This window comes from Micropterus dolomieu, linkage group LG02, assembly GCF_021292245.1.
Source record: "Micropterus dolomieu isolate WLL.071019.BEF.003 ecotype Adirondacks linkage group LG02, ASM2129224v1, whole genome shotgun sequence".
Taxonomy (NCBI): Eukaryota; Metazoa; Chordata; class Actinopteri; order Centrarchiformes; family Centrarchidae; genus Micropterus; species Micropterus dolomieu.
The window spans coordinates 5214067-5237011 of record NC_060151.1 but is presented as its reverse complement, the minus strand read 5'-3'; the positions used below and the strand labels follow the sequence as shown (position 1 = coordinate 5237011).

Genomic DNA, 22945 nt, shown 5'->3' with positions numbered 1-22945 from the left:
TCATTTGCTAAGACACACTAAATGAAACTGGGGTCCGCTTGACCTTCATCATCACATTATTAGCACAGCAGAAGTCTTCTCTTGCAAATGTTTTAACACTTTTTCATTTGTTTCACACATTTTTCACACCCTTTGTCAAAACAGTTACCACGGAGCTCACTGAAACACCCCGAACTCTGTTGGATTCACTGTGTTGAACAAAAGGAAAAACATCTAATCACAGCTGATAGAAAGTACTTGCATAATTATAAATGTCTATGCGCCTGTGTGAAACTCATTTGCACAACTCTTCGATCAGCAATCAGTCCTATCTATAAAAGATGCCACCTCTGTGTTGCTATTTGCAAGCATGGATCAAAGAGGCCATAGGCACGGAAGGAGAGCAAGAGGCCATGGCAGAGGGGCCCGAGGAAGAGGAGTTTGTATGTGTGGTGGAGGAGCTGCAGCAGCAAGAGGACGAAATCGAGCTCAAGTTTCAAATGAAATTCAGGCAACAATTATTGACCATGTCATCAATCATGGCTTGTCCTTTAGAGAGGCTGGACAAAGGGTCCAGCCCCTTCTGAGTCGGAGCACTGTGGCATCTATTGTCAGGCTTTTTCGGAATGAGAACAGGTAATTCACAGTGTTACTGTAATGTATACCACTGTGTATTTCAGCTTTACTGTATTGCCCTGTTAGCACAACAAACTGTGTCTACAGTAATGCAGGTGTTTTAGCAATCCCATTTATGTGACTGTCATACAGTAATGTCAATTTTGACATGCTTTTTGCTTTTACTTTATAGAATCCACACATTACCACACACTGGTGGCAGAGGAAAGATATTAAGTGTTGAACAGGAGTCTGCCATTGTAAATATGGTTGTGGCAAACAATGTAATCAGACTGCGTGAAATCCAGGCAGCAATAATTGCAGATCAGGGAGCATTTAGAAACCATGTCAGAATGAAGCAACTGTACAGAGTTCCATTTCAAAGAAACTCTGACATCGTAAAGGAGGCACGAATCCAGTATGTGCAGGTACAGATTTTTTATTGTAGTACCTTGTTTACCATAGTTAGAATAATTTGCTTTATGAATTTGCTCTTTTTCTTCGAGAATAATGGAGCTTGAAGCTGAAGGGGCACATCACAAATTCATTTTTGTGGATGAAGCCAGCTTCAATATCACCATGTGTGCTGCCATCTCCAGTGATGAGGTCCTTTGCCACATACCAACTATTGGCCCTTACAATACAGAACGCCTCATCACATTTCTTGATGCATTGAAAGAAATACTGATTCCACCCGAAGAGAGAGGGCTGTTGAGGCCTGGCATGACTCCGTATGTCATAATGTGGGACAATGTGGCTTTCCACCACTCTCGCCTTGTGAATGAATGGTTTGCAGCACAGCCTCGTATTATGATGCAATTCCTCCCTGCATACTCGCCTTTTCTGAACCCAATCGAGGAGTTCTTCTCTGCTTGGAGGTGGAAGGTGTATGATCACCGGCACATATGAGCAGATGCCCCTCCTGGAGGCAATGAATGCTGGTTGCCTGGCAATAGGTGCAGAGAGTACTGCCAGGGATGGATACGCTATGCAAGGAGGTATTTCCCTCGGTGCATTGCAAGGGAAAACATTCAATGCGATGTTGATAAGAACCTGTGGCATAATCGTCAAGAACAAATGGACTAAATGTGAAAGATAAAATATATATATCTTTTTTTCTTAAAGGTATTTCCAACCATAAGTTTCCTTTGGTGGCTTTTTTTCCCCCAGTATCCAATTGAGTTTGTAAAGTATCATATTTCATATTGATGGCTATATTTTGTATTTTGTTGTCCATTGTGTAATGATTGATTGAAAGAATAAATTAATTTGACCACAAGTTGTGGTGTTTGATGGAAATATTTGCTTATGTTGCATGTTTTTAATGTTTTGTGAGTGTCAGAGCATTTTGCTAACATAGAGTCATTTTGGCCATTGAGCTTCAGTTTTATCCTGTGTGTTAACTGTTTTCAAAATGTGATGTCAGAGTGGGAAAATGTGTTTAAGCAATTGAGAAAAACTGTAATATGCGGATCAAATAAACAGGTTTTCTCCATTGCTTGAACACTATAACCAGGCTTTTGAACTAAAATGTCAAAACCATAACTCCATTTTTCAAAAAGCCCACCCATTTCTCTAAACTCTACATACAAATCCCTTAATTTCTCATTGCCTACACCATGTGGTCATCGAGAAAACACTGACATTCAGGATGCTGGGGCAGAATAATTAGTTGTTTGGTGTGTAGAACTGTACAGCACACTAAGGAATGAAACATGTGTGCAAATATTTACATTTGTTGTTTCTTTTGTTGGGTTCATAATGTGAAAAGGTTTTTGAGGGGGAGAACCACAAGCAACTTATACTTCTTCCTAATAACCAGTTTTTGTAGCATTGTTTTGAATTTCTCTCACCAGTGTGTCAGACTGTGTTGCACTGTGTGTGTTTCTGAGGCCAAAGTTTGGGGTTTCAGCAAGATTGAATGGTTTTGAGAGGAGAGCTTCATTTTGACCTGAAAATAGGATGTTTGGGGAATTGGGTGAGAAGTTGTGGATATGTGTTTAGAGTTTCGAGAAAAAGAGGCATAATTTAAAGAAATGTGTTTAAGCAATCGAGAAAAACTGTAAGATTCAGGATTGATGTTCAGGAAAGGTGTGTTTTTTACAATAACCAAACTGAAAACATTTGTCACTTTATTTGTGTTTATTCATAAACCAAATTATTTTGGTTATATTTTGAATATTATACAATGACTTTAGATATGTATGAAAAAATAAATATTATATTGTTTTATGAAAAGATTGATATTCATTGTAAAAGATTTATATTAAATTTTTTAATTTAAATTAAATATTTGAACCTCTTATCTTATTTAAAAAAACATTAGGCCTACATTCACAAATACATTTCAAAAGAAATCAAACATTATAGTGATGCATTATATAGTCTGAAGAATTTAAACAGTTAAAATGTATAAAGACTTAACTATTTTTCTTTGTTGTTTGTTACATGACACCCCTGTGTATCTAGTTTGCCATGTTCTATTATTCTGTTGTTTAATGTGGGCTATTTAGTTTTGGACGAAGATTTTCGTATTACAGTTGTGTTGTCTATCAGACAAGAGCATTTTTTATTAAACACAATATAACTATAAATGGTGATATGAAATGTTAGTGTAGTTTCAGAATTTAAAAATCCTACATGTTAACTGGCGAAGTCACACGGAACTCACATTTGAAAGAAAGGTCCCCCGTCGTGCAGCAAAGGGTGTTACACACCTTCAACAAGCTGCCATCGGTGCTCACTTGGAATTTGAGGGTTTAACAACCCACTACCACCCCGCCCTTGTTGGTTACGGATGGCACTCAATGTGGCGGACCCTCCGCATTGAACGCGCAAACGGAGTGGAAGTAGGAGAGGGAGGAGAAAGCAGTTTTGGAAAGGCCTTACTGTTCCTCTTCAATAGACAAAACACTACTTGAGAACCTGTGGTATCTCAGTCAATTCACTTAGCTCATCTGATCTGTCAGCCAACAGAGTCAGCTCCCTGTTGCTAGGCAACAAGCGCGGTGGCTTATAGTAGGCAGAGAGACGCCGCTGATGTCAAACTCTCATCCAATAGCAAACCAGATGTGCACACGCTCACACAAATAACAAAACAATAAAAACCCACACAAAAACTGACCGGTAGTGAAGAGGTGTTTGATGGGATTGACAGTGGCTGCAGGGGAGGACTGCGCTCTTCCCAGGGGTCTGTGGGGCAGCGAGGACTGGAACACACCCAGCTGCTGCAAGGCCTGATGGGAAGGGGAAGAGAGATAGGAGGAGGGGGGGGGAGAAAGTTATGATTCATAGCAGAAGGATGAATCAGAGTTCTGCCCATTCACTGCAGTGCTGGAGGAGAGAGAGAGCGTGAGTGTGTGTGGTGTCTCCATGTCACCACACACACTCACATTACTATAATTCTAAATATTGTACAATTTCATAAAAATCTGTGTATGAAAACATGCTAAAATCTACGACTGACATGTTGACTGTTATGAAGACGACAACAACTGTTGCACGTGCGGTTAGTTTTAGACACTTGGACTGACTGTCCTGAAATTTCACTAATCACCAACCTCCACAGTGTGTGTGTGCGTGTGTGTGTGTGTGTGTGTGTGTGTGTGAGGATGTGTGTGTGTGTGTGTGTGTGTGTGTGTGTACTGCAGACGCACACATAGTCTCTATATTTAGGGGGTGTTGCTGTGCTCCCTGCTGCGAAATGGGTGACTCATCATGTGTGGGTGGACACTAAAACACACACACACACACACACACACTTGAAGATATACAGACATACAGGAACACACACAGTGATGAGTCCAGTGGTTGAGTCACCAGCTGCTGATGTCACTGCAGCGTCAACAATTGTGTGTGTGTGTGTGTGTGCGCGCGTGCGTCCGTGCGTCAGTCTGCTCAAGTTTGACTGGACACCCAGCGGTGAGGCTCTCATGTTTTTAAAGTGGTGTGTCTTTGTTTTATGTATGTTGTGTTGTTGTGTTGTGTTGTGTCTTCCATTAACAGTCACAAAATGCGGCAGGTGCGTGTCACAAAAGTGCAGCTTTATATTAGAATCCCACCATTTTACGTTTCTCTAAAATGTCAAAGCTTTCTTCTGATGACTCATCCTCTACTTGTGTGCTTATAAAAAAATGATTTAAAAAGAAAATAAAGAAAACCCAGTTAAATGTGATGGTACATTTTGAATTGATCCATTCAACCCTCCACTCAAATAAAAGCTGCTACACCCTGAAGCACAAACACCACCCACAGTGAACCTGGGCCCGAGGAGTGTATTTGGGTGTGATTGGAAGGAGGGGGAAAAAAAGATCATTGGCCACTCCTGCTGACATTTAAAAGTGCACTCCATCCCATTTAGCAAAGCACTCCTTTAACACTGTTGGTCTTATTATCGACTTTTTTTTAATAAAAAATTTAAAAAAATAACAAAATTATCTACATCGATGCAGCAGAACCAGAGATAGTATTTTTTTATCCCATGCATTCTTATTTCTTCTTGCCTAAATTACCCACAATTCAGCACAACTTAATTCACTTGACTATACAGATTCAGGTGTGTTGCGCTAGTTGCCGAGGTGAGATGCTACAGAGGTCTGGTAAGCTCACTTCTTTCTGCCTCCACACAAACAGATTCATTTCAGTTTCAAACTTGCGGTCTTCAGCTTCAACCCAGACGGACTCAAGTGGCATCACTTAAGGCAACATACCGCACTCAGCTCCCTCTGGAGGCTTCATACAACTTGTCTTTGTTGTTGTTGTTTTTTTACACATACAGTAGTACTCCCACGACCTGTAAACAGACTCTGATGGTGTAAAATCACTGGAGTTCCTCTAAGCAGGACTAATCAGAGCAGAGCTGGACAACACTGTCTGATACTCCCACATGGGGCACAAAGAATACCTTTATGGAAAAGGCAAAACAATTAGGAACATCAAGATCAATATTATAGAGCTACATATTAAATCCAACACTTTAGAAAAAAATAGAAATATATACTGAATATATAGATATATCACTCCGGAGGGTATGGCCAGAATCTGTACTTATAACCTACAACAGTAAAACCAGCACAAACAACAAGGAAGATAATAAAAAGAGAGGCTGCTTCAACAGATGAAAATGCAGGGGGGTAAAAAGGCAAAGTTGAATTGTCTTATGTAACGTAATGAGTTGTCGTCATCTCGAGTATTTCACCTGTCTCTGCTCTGCTCCTCTCCGTGTACACGCACACACACACTGAGCCCCGCGGCCGCTCAACGGCCCCCAAAGTAGTCAGCCTAAACACTGCGCTGCTGTCACCTTCTTGTGCTTTAAGATGACATTTAAAGCAAATAATGTTGAATTATTATGGGCCGTTTCTAATTTCAACGGCTATTTGGGATTTTTGAGGTAATGCATATAATACAATTTAGAAATGTAGCATTCAATTTTAAAAGTTCAATAAATAAAATTTCTAATTTTTATCTTCCCACCCCCCAAATGTGTTAATAATGTGACAAGACAAATAGCTGCTAACAGTTACTTCATAAGTTAATAATGAACAGTTAAGTATCCATAGGTGTCCAGAGAATGACTGTATTGCAGCTTTAGCAACAGCTACATGTGTTTTCAGCCCACAGAGTAGCTGCAGATTTCTATGAAGAGGACAAAACACATGCACATGCAAACCAGATAGACCTTCAGATAGACCTTGATTAGGGAAGTGTTGAAGTGGCATAAGTGAGCGGACTTCCACTAACCGGAAGGTTGGGAACCACAAATTGCTCCTGCTGGCTGTTCCATCACTGTGAAAGTGTGGTGGTGGAGCAGTGGATAAGACACAGGCCTTTGGTGTGAGAGACCTGGGTTCAATCCCCCACTGTGACCCATCAACCATTGTGTCCCTGAGCAAGACACTTAACCCCTAGTTGCTCCAAAGGTGTGTGACCTCTGACATGTATAACAAGTGTAAGTTGCTTTTGATGAAAGCGTCAGCTAAATGAATAAATAAAGTGTGTGAATGAGTAAATTTTTCTGATGAGCAGTTGGGTCTCTGCTCATAGGTGGGTGAACATGATGTAGTGTAAAGCACTTTGAGTGGTCAAAAAGGCTAGAAAAGCACTATACAAATAAACACCATTTACCATATATGACGGTTTCGGAATTGGGGGGCGAAACAGGAAAATGTTCAGAATGTAGATCACCGAGCCCGGTGGAAAGCTCTGGGAGCCTGAACGCTGCGCTCCAAGAAATAAAAGCGACGGCTGCAGAAGAGGCCATCTCGTTACGTGACCTCTCTTGAAGTGACCTTCTTTACTGTACCAGAAAATAACTGGTAGGTGGTGCTAAAATTAAGAATAATTAAGTATAACATGACACACTGATGCGGCATGGTGGTGCAGTGGTTAGCACTTTCGCCTCACAGCAAGAAGATCCATGGATCGAGGCCCAGGCCTTTCTTTGCGGAGTTTGCATGTTCTCCCCGTGTCTGTGTGGGTTCTCTTCATGTTCTCCTGCTTCCTCCAACCCTCCAAAGACATGCATAGGTTTATTGGTGACTGTTGTTGCCCTTAGGTGTGAACGTATGTGTGAAGTGTTTGTCTCTATGAGTTAGCCCTGTGATGAACTAGTAGGGTCCAGGGTTAGCCCAATGACAGCTGGGATTGGCTCCAGCCCCCTCGCAACCAACTGCTAACCTGCGCTGGTCAAAACTGAAGTCACATGGTCAAAACTCTTCACACAGTCAGCGAAACAGAAGTGTATGTGGACCAAACTGTGAATCATTTTTCTTTGTTTTCACACAAAATGCATTCAATGACCACTTTCTCCAAAATCCATGAACTCTTTTCCCATAACTACTTCACCACCTGCAAAACACTGTATATCTGCAGCACATTTTTTAAATGCTAACACACTGAGTCCAAAACTGTTAAAAACACATTCAAAACAAAATGTTGGTAAATTTCCTGCATTTCTGCTGTAGCTGGAGAGATATATATATAGAAAATCTTTGCAGAACATTTACTTCCATTTTATGTTTTAGAGAAATATGTGTAATGTTTTTAATGTGGTTTTACTGTAAAACTGCAAGCTGAGTGTAAAGCAAGAAATGTGCTTATATTTTAGCAGAACTGGTTCAAGGGGATGGTTCATCAATTACAGACTGTGGTCACTGGGTCTCAGGTACCAGTGTTAACTATGTAAACAACCGAAAAAAAGTGTATTGCAGCACTGAAATGTCAGGAACTTCTTTTTTTCCACAAGTAAATTACTGAATGCATTTCTGATTCATTCTTGCAACATATACTATAGTACAGTCAATAAAGTGAAAATATGTTACAGGTTTCTTTCATTTTCTCTCAGTCGGAGAGAGTTTTGGCTGGACAAGTTTATTTTGAGGCTTATATGAAGTGTTTTGGTGGTTTGAGTGACTTTTGGAGGTGAGATTAACTGTTTGGCCAGGATGCATGTTGGTAATGCAGACTGTGTGATGAGTTTAGAAAAAGTGGCTTCAGTTTTGACCATTGCATCTTAGCAACTGAAAAAAACTGTAACTATACTACTGACCACGGCTGCTATAGTGCTAACCCAAAAATATTATTCTGATTACATAGTATTTAAACCAAATAATAACACAAATTAGAATATGAAAAAGAATAGTTAAATGATAACAATACTTACTTTGGTAGAGAAATTTTTAATTAAATAACATTTTATCTTGATTATAGTACAGAGCCCATTGAGCTACCAGTAAATATTATTATATCTGAATGAAACTTTTCACAGGCAAGGCAAAGGAACAGAATGAGGGGGTGGCACAGTGTTAAAAAAAAATGTTTTTCATTGAGTGGCACCCTATGCGTTAAGTTTCCTAAGTAAATGAGTAATCCAGTTACATAATCGTGATCTCAATCTCAAAATCAAGCAGCCCTAGATTAGGCAATACTTATACAATACAATACAAGTTATACCAGGTATATTAACAGCTGCTCAGGTATATTACAGGTTTTCTCCATTGCTTGAACACTATAAGCAGGCTTTTGAACTAAAATTTCCAAACCATAACTCCATTTTTCAAAAAGCACACCCATTTCTCTAAAGTCTACTCACAAATCCCTTCATTTCTCATTGCCTACACCATGTGGTCACTGAGAAAATACTAACATTCAGTATTGTTCACTTAATTAGCAATTGATAACACACCAATCAAAAGCTTCAATAGATGAAATGGTCAGTTCATTCAGTTTAGGAACAATGGATCCAGAAAAATCTGAAGGAAGACATAGAGGACACCAGAGAGGAGGTGGAGAAGAAGGGGAGGAGGCCGAGGAGGAGGAGTATGGAGGAGGAGGAGGTGGAGGGCAGAGGACTAGGAGGTGGAGAAGAAGAGGAGGAGGTGGAGAACAGGAATCTCTGGCCTGTCTCAGAGCAAAGCCAGGATGCTGGGGCAGAATAAGGTTTTTGAGGGGGAGAACCACAAGCAACATTACTAATAACCAGTTTTTGCAGCATTGTTTTGAATTTCTCTCACCAGTGTGTCAGACTGTGTTGCAGTGTGTGTGTTTCTGAGGCCAAAGTTTGGGGTTTTCAGCAAGATTGAATGGTTTTGAGTGGAGAGCTTCATTTTGACCTGAAAATAGGACGTTTGGAGAATTGGTTGAGAAGTTGTGGATTTGTGTTTAGAGTTTCGAGAAAAAGAGGCAAAATTTCAAGAAAAGTGTTTAAGCCATCGAGAAAAACTAGGCCACCCGGTTAAATTAATCCACCCAGGTATAATAACGGATGCCCTCGTATATTAGTATTTTCTACGGGCCTCTCATTCAGATATGAATCCCCACCGGCCAGATTCACCAGATCAGCTTTTTAAAGAATGAACCAAGTTGGGTTTAATAACTGTTTACGTACAAAGATATTTTTCTTTGCAGTTGAAACTATGCTTCCTTATACGTTGGATTCAAGCAGCCATCTTAAATTTACGGTTAATTGTGATTTCTCACTAATCGGTTTTCTGGACATTTTGATCATCAAAGAACAAGACAAACTGGCAACAGGTCACTAAAGAGCACCGATAGACAAGAACATTACATGGCAAGAGTTTCCCTCCCACCTCTCTCAAAATAAGTCTTCCAAGTCAGTCAATTTAATAGAGTACGCCGCATATGAGTCACGGTGGAAAGATTTAGGGATAGGCAGTATGAAGAAGGCTGGATCCAAAATGCTGTAGAGACATTTAAGAATGTCAGCCAAAGTGAAGGTTTGACTCGGGTAATGGACGTCCCTTCTGCATTATACAATACTCTCCTTTGGGAAAGAAATTTCAAAGGATTTCCCCTCAACATTGGCACATGAAATCTGATCCTAATCATAAATGAGTCTTCAAAGATCCCCCACGGACTGTTTACCATCGATCTCACAGTCAGAGCCGACCTTCCACCAGAGCGAACTCCTCACTTCTTATCGACAAATTCCAGTGTGCACAATGTAATTTCACTTTCAAATGTCATTTACTCATCTGCATTCCGGTAAAAAGATTCAATGTCAAGGCTATCATCACTTGTAACACAAAAAACATCACCTACAAGATCAACTGTCCCAATGGATTACGTACTCTCATTCAAACACAACCCATCCACGCTGAGATGGGAATGAACGCGTGAAAACATCCAGAGAGGGAGGGGACATCAACAACATCTTTCTGAAAAGTGACGCCTTCTATATTTTATAATTAACAGACAGATTAACTTACTCTACATCTTTACGAATATGTCTTGATTGTCTCTCTCAAAAGTCTGCATCTGTCGGTGCACCCTCCCTTTTCATTCTCTTGCTTTTTGTTTGTGCTGCTTTTCCCGTTGTAGGCATCAATACAGATTCTGGCCACTTGCTGTTTCTTTATAGGGCCGGTTCCCAAGCCAAGTCCCCACTGACTGAGCTGACGTCGTCCGCTTTGGGTGAGTAATGCATCAGTTTTCTGTTTTTTTCTATGTATTTTTCTGTGCCGTGAATATATTTGACTCAACTGCTGATGTGTTGGCTTTAATTTGTGCCTGTATAATATTGATCTTGTTGTTTTCGCCACCCATAGAGTCATGTCTCTCAGTATCAGACAGTGTTGTCCAGCTCTGCTTTGATTGGTCCAGCCTAAGAGTAGACTGGCTGTCAGTCATGCAGATCCCAATCACCTGAGTGTCGAATGTCTGTCTGTATATTGCTTTTTCTGCTTTGTGATGGTGATTTTGACAATGCCTGACGAAGATCGCTGTTAGATCGAAACGTTGCCCAGTTGAAACAGCTGGGAGCTATAAGAACAGTGTGCTGATCATTTGCCTGGTTCCTGCCTTCAGTCTGCGTTTTGATTCAGCACCTGTAGATGTGTTTGCACCGCCATCCTGTTTGTTTTTGTTTCTCTGAAGAAGCAGCACAATAAGAGATAAACCCAAAAGGAATACTCGAGAGTGCTCCACAAACACACTATGTGAAAACAATCGTGCGCGGGTGAAAAACACCTGAAGCCATCTAAGGTTTGGACTGAAGTAACAGGCCAACAGTTAGCTGTGATGAGTCAGATAGCTAACACACAACAACATCTGTAGCAAACACAGTGAGACGGAAAACAGCAGGAGGTCAGCTGATGATGCATCTGTGTGATTCATCCCTCTGTGGAATGATACTGTGTAACCAAAATGTCCTGAGTTTAACGCCCAGGCCACAACAACAACCTGGCGCCCGTTTTAACAGGTTAGAGCAGCCATAGCCAACGAGTAAATATTCTATACTATTAAAAATAACTGAGCTGCACCACAATCTTTCACGAACCCCCTTGGGACTCACTATTTTAGAAAGGAGTGTGTGTAGCAGCTGACCTCCACTTGGAGTTTTGATGTAAAAGCAGCAGACTGCAGCAGAGAGAGAGAGAGAGAGAGAGAGAGACGCACTGTGTTCTCACACAAACCTGTGTGTAGCTCCCCCTCTCCTCATCGTCGCCCTCCCTCAGCTGGATGATGTCTTCGTCCTCGTCCTCTTCGTCCAGCTCACTCTCGGTACTCTCCCCTTTCACGTGCATGCCCCCGTGCTCCTCCTCACTCTTCACGTGCACACTAAGTCGCTCAGAGGTGGGCGTGCTGTCGTCTGACCCCTCCTTCTGAAGCCTGATAGGTCAGAATAACAGGGCAGACTTCAAAACAACAACCAGGTGTTTACAGTGACACAGAGTACCTAGATAAAGATAGATCAGTCACTGTTACTGACTGACTGGTTGTCGCACCTGTGAAGGCTTGCCCCTCCATCATCCTCCTGCATGTCATTGGTCTCTGTTAGCTCCTCTTCTGTCTCCTCTGGGTGGGTTGGCGGTGGCCTGGGAAGCTCTGCCCCCTTCGATAGTATCTACACATACAAAGCAATGTTAGCGTGTGCACGTGTGCATATCTGTGCGTGCGTGTGTGTTTGTGTGTGTGTATGCACGTGTGTACCTTGTAGTGTTTTTCCAGGAAGTGTTGGTGTTGCTGCTGGACCACCAGCTGCTGCAGGGCCTGGGGGGACTGGGGCAAAGGTGCACTCTGGGTCCGTGCCAGTGGCCGATGGCGAGGAAGCTTGTTGACCGCCCGCATGCCGCTGGACACGCCTCTCTCTGCCGTAACCAGCGGCGACTGACTGTACATGGGGACTGAGTGGGTGGAGGATCACAGCACAAAGACAATTGAGTTGGATACTATGGGGGGACTTTAGTGTTCTTGTGCATGTGTGTGTGTGCGTGTGTGTGTGTACCAGCTAGCATGGCGGTCTGCTGTCTGGCCTGCTCCAGCAGTAGTACATGTTGCAGTAACGAGGAATGGGCAGAATGAGAGCTGGGGGGCGTTGTCTCCACATCATGCCCCACCCCTGCAAACAAACATTATCATTGTATAACATCTTTCTTTACTCACATATTTATATAAAGAATATCCAGTATGCAATACTTTAATATAATAATTAAACCATAATAACGTATTATTTAAATTGGGAACTGTGGTAAAGTTTACCTGCAGGTAGGGAGGATGTGGAGAGAAACTTCCCTGTTAAAGCCCCGCCCCCTCGCAGTGATTGGATGGCTTGACGCTCGGCCTCTTGCTGGGTAGAGAGATTCTGGGGCGGCTGTAGAGGGCACATCACCATGGTTACCACACAGACAAGTCTAGGTAACCGCCACACAATCAGCGAGCGGTAGCTGCAGGTCATGTGACATCCTCGCTCCGAGCTCATAAAACTCATCTAGACTGAGAGACCATTTAAAGGCCTTTGTGGTGTTTTGAGTTAATTAGCTGATTAGAGTGTGGCACCAGGTGTCTTCAATATTGAACCTTTTCACAATATTCTAATTTTCTGAGATACTGATTTTGGTGTTTTCATTAGTTGTCAGTTTTAATCATCACAATTTTAAATGAAATAAACATTTGAAATATATCAGTCTGTGTGGAATGAATGAATATAATATATATATATATATAGTTTCACTTTTTGAATGGAATTACTGAAATAAATCAACTTTTTGATGATATTCTAATTATATGACCAGCACCTGTATATGCATTTATGAAGTACGTGTTTGTGTGCGCACTTGTATGTTTTTGTGTAGGTGTGTGTGTGTTGCGCTGACCCACCGTGATGTGTGTGTTGGCAGGGAGGCCCAAGGAGATATTCGGCAAAGAGGGCGAGGTGTAGAGATTCAGAGGACTCAATGTCCCATCAGCCCCCAGTGTCTGATGGAGAGATCTCAGCTGCGGACAGGCAGACAGGCAGACCTGTTAGTATCTGTGGAATCTTAACAGTAGCTGAGAGGGTTGTCTGATGGTTATACACTGTGGATTCAAAGTTGCTTTTAAAATCTACTGTAAGCACCAACAGAATCTCTCTCATATCACCTTATTTACTCACTGAATCCTGTTTTAAAGAGCTGCATTCTTTGGACGTGGCTACATACATGCACACTTAATAATATCCTCATATAAAAGATAACCTGGCTTTCACAAACCTTTTCCCAATACAGCAGAACAAAACAAGAACACTCCAGCAAGGACACTTTGAGGACTTGGTAGCATTAGTTTAACTGTCACTCAAATTCAATATAAATCTTCCTAGTTTTGAAGCCCACTATTTGCTGTCTGGATATAATTCCACATGGCCTTCTTAATGAAGTATTGATACACAGTATTTTATTCATAATAAACACCTCCCTAGTGAATGGTTATGTCAGTTCCTCCTTTCAGAACGTCGTTATTCAACCATTAATCACCAGCTGTACTGAATAACTTCCTGCCAATCTCAAAACTTCTATCAATGATCCTGGAAAAAGCTGCCTTCTCACAACGTGTCCTTTAACATTTTGGACAGATTGCAGTCAGATTTCAGTAGTGAGTCAGCATCTTCGCTGTCAGGCCTTAGAGTGGTTTGTGTTTTATCAACATAGACCAGTTTCAACTGATAATGTTTAGTTTTTTTTCCTGCAGCTGTCGCTTATAATGTACCCTAAGCCTCCATTAAGGCCCTATTTAGCTTAATGAAATTAAGACAGAGGTCCGAAAAATACACTAGTGGTTTAGACAATTTTCTTGGGCGACATGCAAGAAATATAGGTCTCATTTTTGATGCTGCTTTATAATGTTTGACAAACAAACTCTGTAGTATATATTTTTTTATTGCATTTTATTGTACTATTATTTTTTTAATTGTGAAAATAAAGCCTTTTCTACAGAGGCCCTGAATGCAAAATAAAATCAGTTAAGAGAAAACATTTCAATTTGACTGCATATGCAACGGATTTGGAAATTATTAGCATTATTTGGAATATAATGACAAAACACAAGCAAATACAGAGCATTATACAACAGAAATGAGTTACAAACCTCTCAGATCATGTGTTCTTCACCATTACCATGTTCCCAGTAACAGTTTAGCCCTGACTCTCAGCCCCCCCCCTCTACCACCAATTTTAAATTCTATCTTTTGAGACTCACCTTTTTAAAGTTGCCTTTGAGTCCCCCTTATTATTAATACAAAATTGCTTTAATTGTGTCTGTTACAGCTATTTACTTATTTATATCTGTTCTGTTTTGATGTGTTTGACATTTCACTTTGGCCAACGCTTGTTTTGTAAATGTGCCAATAAACGTCCTGAACCACAGTGAACTGTAGGTGGCGAGCTCGAGCTGTGTGTCCAGTACGAAGAAGTGAATGGTGAAAATGAAACCAACCCGCGCACTACATGAGTCGGTGTGTACAACTTTAAAGTTAAAAATAAAGTGTTTGTGTGTGTGTACCTCTGTCTGTATGTTGGGAACCGATCCCGTGTTGCCATTGGCGATAGCTGAATTGGAACTGTTGGGACTGCTGGGACCTGAACCTGGAGCGCTATTACAGAGGGAGGAAACTGGTCGAGAGACACAGACACACACAGAAAAAGAGAGAGAGGAAATAATATTAATAATTCATAAAAGATCTAATGTATTAGTAAAATGATTTATTAACAGTAAGTTTACACAATAAACACACTGCTACTGAGATTTTCTGTCTTTTTTCAACCATGCACTTCTGTGTGTGTGTGTGTGTGTGTGTGTGTGTGTGTGTGTGTGTGTGTTTTCACCTGATATCTCTATGGCTCTCTTCTTAAAGGTGCTGATAACGGTTCCATCCTTCCTGCGAAGGAGCGGGGAGCTCCGCCTCTCCGCCACCTTCTGCTTCAACCGTGAACGCACCTTCAGGTTAGGCTCCGACACTGGACGGGAGACCCAGAGCGACAGGGAGAGACGAGGGACGGAGAGAGGAAATGAAAGCGCCTCAGCTCAGAGCCAAAAGCAATCAGTGATCACTGGCATCGATCAACAGCCCTTCTTTGTTATATTCATCAGTGTTGTTATTACAGTGCGGCTCTATCTCTTGTGTTATGTGTCTCATTCCAGAAGTTCCAGAAGTGCAGTACTTCTTTGGGGTATTTTAAGGTGCCTGGTGATTTGCCAACAGGAGACTATCAGGGGGGATACATGAGCACAGGCATTCTGGTAATACATTTTGGCTGGCTGCATCTTTTGGCCAGCAGGTGTATTTTAAGGTGGCTTTTGTCTATAAGTCAAGGTTAAAGGTAAGGAAAGAGTAAACAGGTTTTATTAGTTTGAGCTGCCCGGACAGTATCCAGCAATCATGAATCCAGGAAAACATGGCTGGTTTGTCAATGCTTACCATTTGACTGCGTGGTATCAGAGCAGCTAACAACAGATCTGACTCAGCAAGACATGGGCATGACGGGATTTTGCACCAGTTCACGTGTAAGGCCGCAGAAGGCCACTGTATCCCAGGACTAAGACTACAGAACTACAGATGTGAATGAGCCTAACCGCAGTTCATCTTGCATGTGCCACTAAAGAAGCAAAAGAAAGTGATTTCTGCTTCTGAATTTTGAATACTGGTTGAAAAGGAGACACTTTTGGAACTACAAGTGTAATCATCCTTCAAGAGGCTTTACTGTATGTGAGGAAATATTACTTAATAGCCGGATGATACCAGCTCAACAGAAAGAGCAGTGATTGAATGAGGTATGAAAAAGTGTGGGAGATTTTTGGTAAAATGTACATAAACTCCTTTGATTAGCTACATAATGTAAACAGATAAAACATAATATAATGGGCCTCATATCCAGTGTTGTGCCTTGTTTTACTTAATCAGTGAGATACCTCAAAATCCCCCCCAAGGGTCAGGCTGATTAGCGGCAGCAGTCCTCCACGCAGGCGAGGATTTTGAGGCATCTCGTTAATTCAGACAAAAAAAGGCAGATTTGTTTTCATGAAAACCTTTCTCAGAATTCTGGGATAATAATCTCGTTCTTTCAAAACAAGCGCATGCATTTTCCTTCCGTACTCTTCCATATCAGCCAATCAAAACACCTTTTTGCACTTGAAATATCAGGTTATTGTTTTGTTGAGCAAACAGGTGGATGGAAACACACAAAAATGACTTGGCATTTCGATGGAAACCTCCTACGATTTCCCTTGTAAACCTCATATGTGTCATGTGAGAACGGAAAGCTTTGACAGATCCAGCTACGGTAACTCCAGGGGGCGGGGCTTAGCGAACAGTCCTGCAGGGACAGAACCAGTTTCACACACTGGACACATGTTCAGAGAAAAGTTTTCACATGGTATCAGTTATATCATGTGTTATATATAGTGTATGAGTGTGTGTGTGTTTGTTATCTCTAGGTTTAGGCTACCTCTTCCCTGGTGAGTCAGACTCACACTGACTCACTCACACACACACACACACATATAGTATATAATAACTCCACACTCCACACCTCCGCATTGTCCTTTGTCAAACTACTTTAACATAGCAAGTCACACACACACACACACTTCCTCCCTCTGTCTCTCGTACCTGTCTTGCGGAGCGGGAAGTCGTCTTTGCCCTCGTAGTTCCCCAGTAGTGGGGGCAGTTTGTAGGACGGAGGAGTTCCCGGGGTGTTACTCTGCGGAGGAGAGCCCTGCTCCAGGGAGGTGTGCTGGGCTCCCCTGCAGACACACACACACACACACACAAACACAAGGAGAAAGCAAGTCAGCCTGCTGGTAAAACAGTTACACAATATTAAGGGATTTAGAATTTCGGTAAAATCATATCCTGCCAACCTGTTTAGTGTACTTGTACTTCATTTAGTCATTTCCTACATTTCCTAGAATGCCTTTCCTGTTATTTCCTGTTACTGTGAGTGTGGAAATTGTTCTCTGTGCCTCTTCTTCAATTGACTTCCCCCTGCATTATGGCTGAATCGGTGCAAAATAGATTTAGGGAACAGCTTGGCAAGGACTGAACATTTCACTGTGATGTTTCAGATCAGTGAAAGCTTTCTAGCCGCTGTTGGGACCGTTGGGATGAACTGGACATGACATCGTGTCAACTATCTATAGGCCTTTACAGACATACATATATTACATTCATCCATCTGTTAAAGAGATGGCATTTTGTCAAACGGGTGTCTGGTATGTGTGTTACAGCCTTATTCAGAGAAGACAGAACTGTTACGGAGGAGCCACAAGCCGTGTTAGGAGTGTTACAGCAATATCACTAGCTTTGTAGTATACTGTGTATACTGAGTGAATGAAATATTGATAAATATCATTATGAGATTAAGATATTTATTCATTCTGGCATCATAGTTTTTCATATATAACCTCAGAAACTACTTACATTAATTTTGTCAGGGAACATTAAAGGGGTGGAACTAAAAGGCTAATTGGACAGCGGAAGAGAAGGTTAATCTAAAGCCAGTCAATGGCTTTTCATGCCCGTGTAATGTGTGCAAGATGCACTCTTTCATAGGCTGTAAAACGGTGTGGCACTGGACGGGCTGATGGGATCATTCCAAGCAGCTGAGACAGTTTTAATTTACATACAGGCGACATTTATTTCTTAAGCCACACAAGTGGCTTGCCAATGTTGATTTACAGCCTAAATGACGTATTTGTCAGTATCAATATGAGTTTTTATTAATTTTGTCATCATATGTTGATATGTTCTCCTTGGAGAGGTACCTACTCACATAAGTCAATGTTCATTAAAAAGGTGGTGCTATTTTATGCATTTCAAATTTTACCACTGTTCAATTCTTCAAAACACAACTATCACGTCTGAAATACATGCGATACTGTTATAATCACCTGAAGCTGCATGGCTCTCATGGTCAATTTTCACGCAGCTGGTCTATATTTTTTTTCTCTATGTGTGCTTACACAGCCTTCCAACAGGTAAAAACTACATGACACTGTGTAAAAAAACAAGTACAATCTGTGTAAAAATTATTAAAACACATACTTCATTTACCAGAGGCAACGCAGCGGGGAAACCTTGTGGGTGTTTTTTCCATTTCACATTAAAATAAACCAATCAAATCAATGTGAATCCATGATCCTGTAGCTAAAATGATCCAGTTCATTAATTCAGTAGTTAAATTAGCCTACGCTTCCAAACCCTGCATAACCATACCACCATATCACTTGGCAAAACTTTATATGCACACAGTGAAGGTGGCAACCACACACTACAAAGACTGTGTAGGAGTCTGTGCAGTAGGTAAAAACCTCACTCCGCCCGGCCTACACTAGTCTCTCAGCCGTCACAGAAGTAAAACCATGGATGTCAGAATTTCCACTTCAAAACGATGACACGATCACACTCTAGTCCTAGTCCTGAAAGGCCGTGTACGACTCTATATAAATCACTTTCAAGTCCTATTCTGCAGTAGGAGTGTTTATAGTCTTACGTTATACCAAACTATATGCAGCCGTCGTGTCAGCTACTATCCAAACTATAGCAGCCGCTCGCTGTCCCTGACAGGACACTGTTCACACCAGGCAACGAGGAGGGATCACACACTCTGATCTGTGACTAAGCAACATTTTCACATTCATACAGTGCAGTTTACTGCAACTGTGATTACTAAATAACTGTTTGTACTGAAGATGCAGCTTGCTTTTTATATTTAAACACCATCACAGGGATAATGTAGATTACTTCAGTTTGACTCAATATGTCATGTTACAGTGGCCAGTCAAGCTCTCTGCAGTCCTCACCAGCACTTTGAGAAGGAATGGTTCAGTCCGCCAATGCCAGGCTCTTTCTTACTGAGAAGGAACTCCTGCAGCTTCAGCTTCACCTCTGTGCTGGCAATGGCACCTTCCAAAACACATCAAAGAGAGAGGACAGCAATCAGGACACTTCGCTGTCTTTATACCAGTGGCTTGTAGGTACAGAGCAAACATGTGCGTATGGTAGTAGCAGCAGTATAACCTACTCTCTTTGCCCTTCTCCTTGTTCCTCAGCAGCAGCAGTTGTTGCTCCAGTCGATGTTTCTCCTGCTCTTCATGTCTTTGTTGCTCCAATTTCCTCTTTTGCTCCAGCTCCTGTTGCCGTTTTGCTGCCAACAGCTCCTGTTGTTGCTTACACACACACACACACACACACACACATCTTACTGAGACAAATAAACCAGCTGAGGAGCTGAATCACTATCAGGCTGGTTAACCAATAAAGAGATGAGAGTCAGAATGGAAGGTTTCTGGGGACTAGCCAGCTTATAAATGAGTGAATACCTGACTATCTACCTTCAGGTGTTCCTGCAGCTGGACTTCATGTTGTCTCGTGAGCACTTCGTGTTTTTTCTGGAACTCCGCAAACAGCAGTTGCTTCTGGAGCTCCTGCTGCTGTTTGAGCAGCACAAGTTCCTGCTGGAGCTGCTGCTCTCTCAGAGCCGTGTCCACCGCTGCACCCCCAGACAGAGTCCCCACCCTGGACTCTGTCCGCAGGTCCACGGGGCCTCCGCCCCCTCCTCCTCCTGGGCCTTCTCCTGTACCTCCACCTGGAAAAGCAACCACGGACAAGTGGTCAGCTTTACTCCTCCCTCTGTATTTGTTTGTGTACTCCAACAATCTAGAACTGCGCTCCTGTAACGCTGTTGGGCTCACGATGGTCATTTTTGTTTTTAAAAATCAATACAGCAGATCAAGATATATTGTGTTTTGTATGCTGCACATTCTTCTTTCTTATTACCAACTGTCGCCTATATTAACCACAATGCAATTTGACCATCAGCAGCTCAGTCGGAGATTTGGAGGTGCCATGCTAATAGCAACTAATGTAGCCTCGAGCTGCTAGCCTGAAGCAGAGATGAGGAGTGGGCTACAGAGGTGTGGCTAGCTCGCATCTCTCTAACTCCATTTTCAAAAAATGCCCCAACCGATGCTGACTCGAGTGACATCACCTAAGTCAATTTAATAGACCACCCCTCAAGGAATCTCAGAGGATACTCACCGCCTTCTCCACCTCCTCCTCTCTGCTCGCTTGCGGTTCCTACTGGGCTCTGCATGCCCGATGGGAGGCTGCTCTTCACCTCCACTACTGCAGGACGGAGAAACAGAGAGAGAGAAAGCGTGATTGATCAGTGTGGAAAATGTTGTCAAGGATACATCACACTATTACATCATTCATTGCGCACACACACACACACACACACACAGGCAGTTCCCATTTCATTCAGATCAGTTGTGGGAGCGTTGCAAGAAGTGAGGAACACAGCGTCCTGCCGCCTAAAAATAGCCACAAGCGTAGCATTAGCCTAGCACTGACTTAAACTCTCCGTAGTTTTATCTTGGCATTAGTCTAGACTAAATTCATTGTGGCTAGGCTAAAGGACACGGCAGACTATGTTAAGACGTGGCATTCATACTCACAGAGGCAAACTATCAGAGAAGCCCGCTGTTATTTATAACACTATGGCGGAAAGAAAGAAAAGAGGACTGCAGGACCTGTTTCATCGTTACAGAGATTAGTGTGATAGGAAACAAAAACTGAGAACGTGTCTCTCCCAAATGCACCGCCTGGTACTCATGTGGATTTGTGGGCTAATCAGTATGACAGATTAATATTGATTTCCTGCTTCAGGCACCAGAGTGGCGTTAGCTGACTTCTCACCTTGTGAAATGAAAGATATGGGAACTCAGCGAGGTAAGAATTCATCGTCATCACAAGCATCGACCTATGACGTGTAGTGTTTGGGGAAATTCCTGCTGCAATTGTCTGGTTGCTATCTGTTCACCTGGAGGTAAAGTGGGTATATTTGGTAGATCTGGTGACCTAAAAAATACAGTACGTTTGGAACATGTTGCAAACTAACTTTATTTTGGTTATATTTTGTATCCAACTTGCAGGATTGTCATTACAGATGACTTCATTTTGATACATGCATTGTTTTTGCATGTATATAAATGGACTTCCTGACTCAGTGTGCCAGGCTGACTCCTTCATCACATACTGTACTCTCCATAGTTGAGTTTCCATTCAAATTTAGTGTCATTTTAACAAAAATTCCAGGAAAAACTGCAAAAGTAAATGTATATGCATGCATGTTTCTAGCCACTGCTGTTATATTAGTACAAACATTAGGAGCTGGTGGTGCTAACCCTCCAGTCGGGGGCCATTAAACCACTGCGGAAAGAGACGGCACATCAAGTTGCTGAAAGTAAAAGTGCTCAAGTCAGTTACAGTCTCCTCATGTCTGCATCCACATCTGATGGTTTCATCTCTCCAGAGGATGTTCAAGTTGCAAACTTTATATATGTCACCATTAATTCTGTCATTCTGTTACTATTGCACTTTGTCGCTTTTTTTTAGCGATACAGAAACTTCTCAACCAAAACCAAGCGTAAAAATTTGTTAAACAATACTATTTCACCTTTTTTATTTCAGGCATTTCCACACCAACTTCTTTATGCAATAAAATTGAATATGCACATAAATACAGGCGGCTGGAAACACACTTTCTGTGGGGGGTGGTTATTTAGGTTTGTATTCACAGATAAGCTACAATGCTAAGATTCAGCAGCACTCAGATCGGAAGCTCCTAGCAGCTTAGCTGCTCCAATCAGCTTACACTGATCACTTGTGTGTGTGAGAGAGAGAGAAAGAGAGAAAGTGAGAGACTGAGTTAGTATGACATAATTTGGACTATTTCTTTAGGGTGGCTCTTGGTAGTGCAGACAGCCAACAGGTTAATGCTGCCTGATACACAGACAGGGGAGGGGTGGTGGTGGTGGTGGGGGGGGGTCTCAGCATCTCATCACCATCAGCACCTATCAATGTGCCCTTGACTAGAGGCACTGTCCCTGACCTGCCGCAAACCTGCGGTAACTACACTCTCCTGGCTTCGGCTGACCCCTGCTATTGGATCAGACCACTTCCAGGAAGAGGCCACACACTGCGACATGTTGGGACGTCAGGATATTACCTGTCTGCTGGCCCAGGAGGAAATTCAATTAGGACTAACCTATGGTATAGTCTGACCCATGACCTTTCTATAGGTGTTCTGACGGTCACCTCCCATTCTTTGGCACACTCTGTCTGCTTTCACGTCATGTGGGTTCTAAGCTAATCAAACGTCAACATCCACAACAAGGCCAAGCTCATTAGCCCTGTCCTGGAGGATTGTGACTAATTAGAGAAGGAAAGATTTTATCTTTAGTCCCAACTTGACCTTTGACCTGAGACCTTGATACAGAGAAAGAGAAGCATGCGTTAATTACTTAAAAGAGATGACAAAGACGTGTGATGATCCCTCACACACACACACACGCACACACACACACACGAAGAAGCAGTCCAGTATCAGGTTTGCTGGTTTGTAACCTTTAAGCTCACTCAGGCACTGTGGCCGTTGCAAGAAAAAGTTGGTAAAAGGCCCAAAAAGTTAGAAATGGGGATAAATAAGGCTGTGTGTGTGTGTGTGTGTGTGTGTGTGTGTGTGTGTGTGTGTGTGTGTGTGTGTGGGTGTGCGTCTGTGAATATCTGTGCAGCCAC

At 42.1% G+C, this 22945-nt stretch overlaps 1 protein-coding gene across 6 annotated transcripts in view; it reads right to left on the bottom strand.

Annotated features, from left to right (window-relative positions):
* The window catches only part of hdac5 (histone deacetylase 5), a 61275-nt gene that overhangs the window by 15928 nt on the left and 22402 nt on the right, over positions 1 to 22945 (bottom strand). For 5 of the 6 annotated variants that reach the window (XM_046070399.1, XM_046070380.1, XM_046070390.1 and 2 more), the window contains 14 exons: positions 20405 to 20491; positions 19687 to 19952; positions 19389 to 19533; positions 19168 to 19270; positions 16976 to 17109; positions 15192 to 15323; positions 14869 to 14978; positions 13213 to 13329; positions 12595 to 12706; positions 12341 to 12454; positions 12046 to 12239; positions 11841 to 11959; positions 11529 to 11724; positions 3719 to 3830 (listed from right to left, as the gene is read on the bottom strand). In XM_046070399.1, the coding sequence (XP_045926355.1) occupies positions 3719 to 3830; positions 11529 to 11724; positions 11841 to 11959; positions 12046 to 12239; positions 12341 to 12454; positions 12595 to 12706; positions 13213 to 13329; positions 14869 to 14978; positions 15192 to 15323; positions 16976 to 17109; positions 19168 to 19270; positions 19389 to 19533; positions 19687 to 19952; positions 20405 to 20459 (1909 nt within the window). In that variant the 5' untranslated portion in view covers positions 20460 to 20491. The remainder of the gene's footprint in view (positions 1 to 3718; positions 3831 to 11528; positions 11725 to 11840; positions 11960 to 12045; positions 12240 to 12340; positions 12455 to 12594; positions 12707 to 13212; positions 13330 to 14868; positions 14979 to 15191; positions 15324 to 16975; positions 17110 to 19167; positions 19271 to 19388; positions 19534 to 19686; positions 19953 to 20404; positions 20492 to 22945) is intronic. The other variant, XM_046070372.1, reaches the window with a different exon arrangement.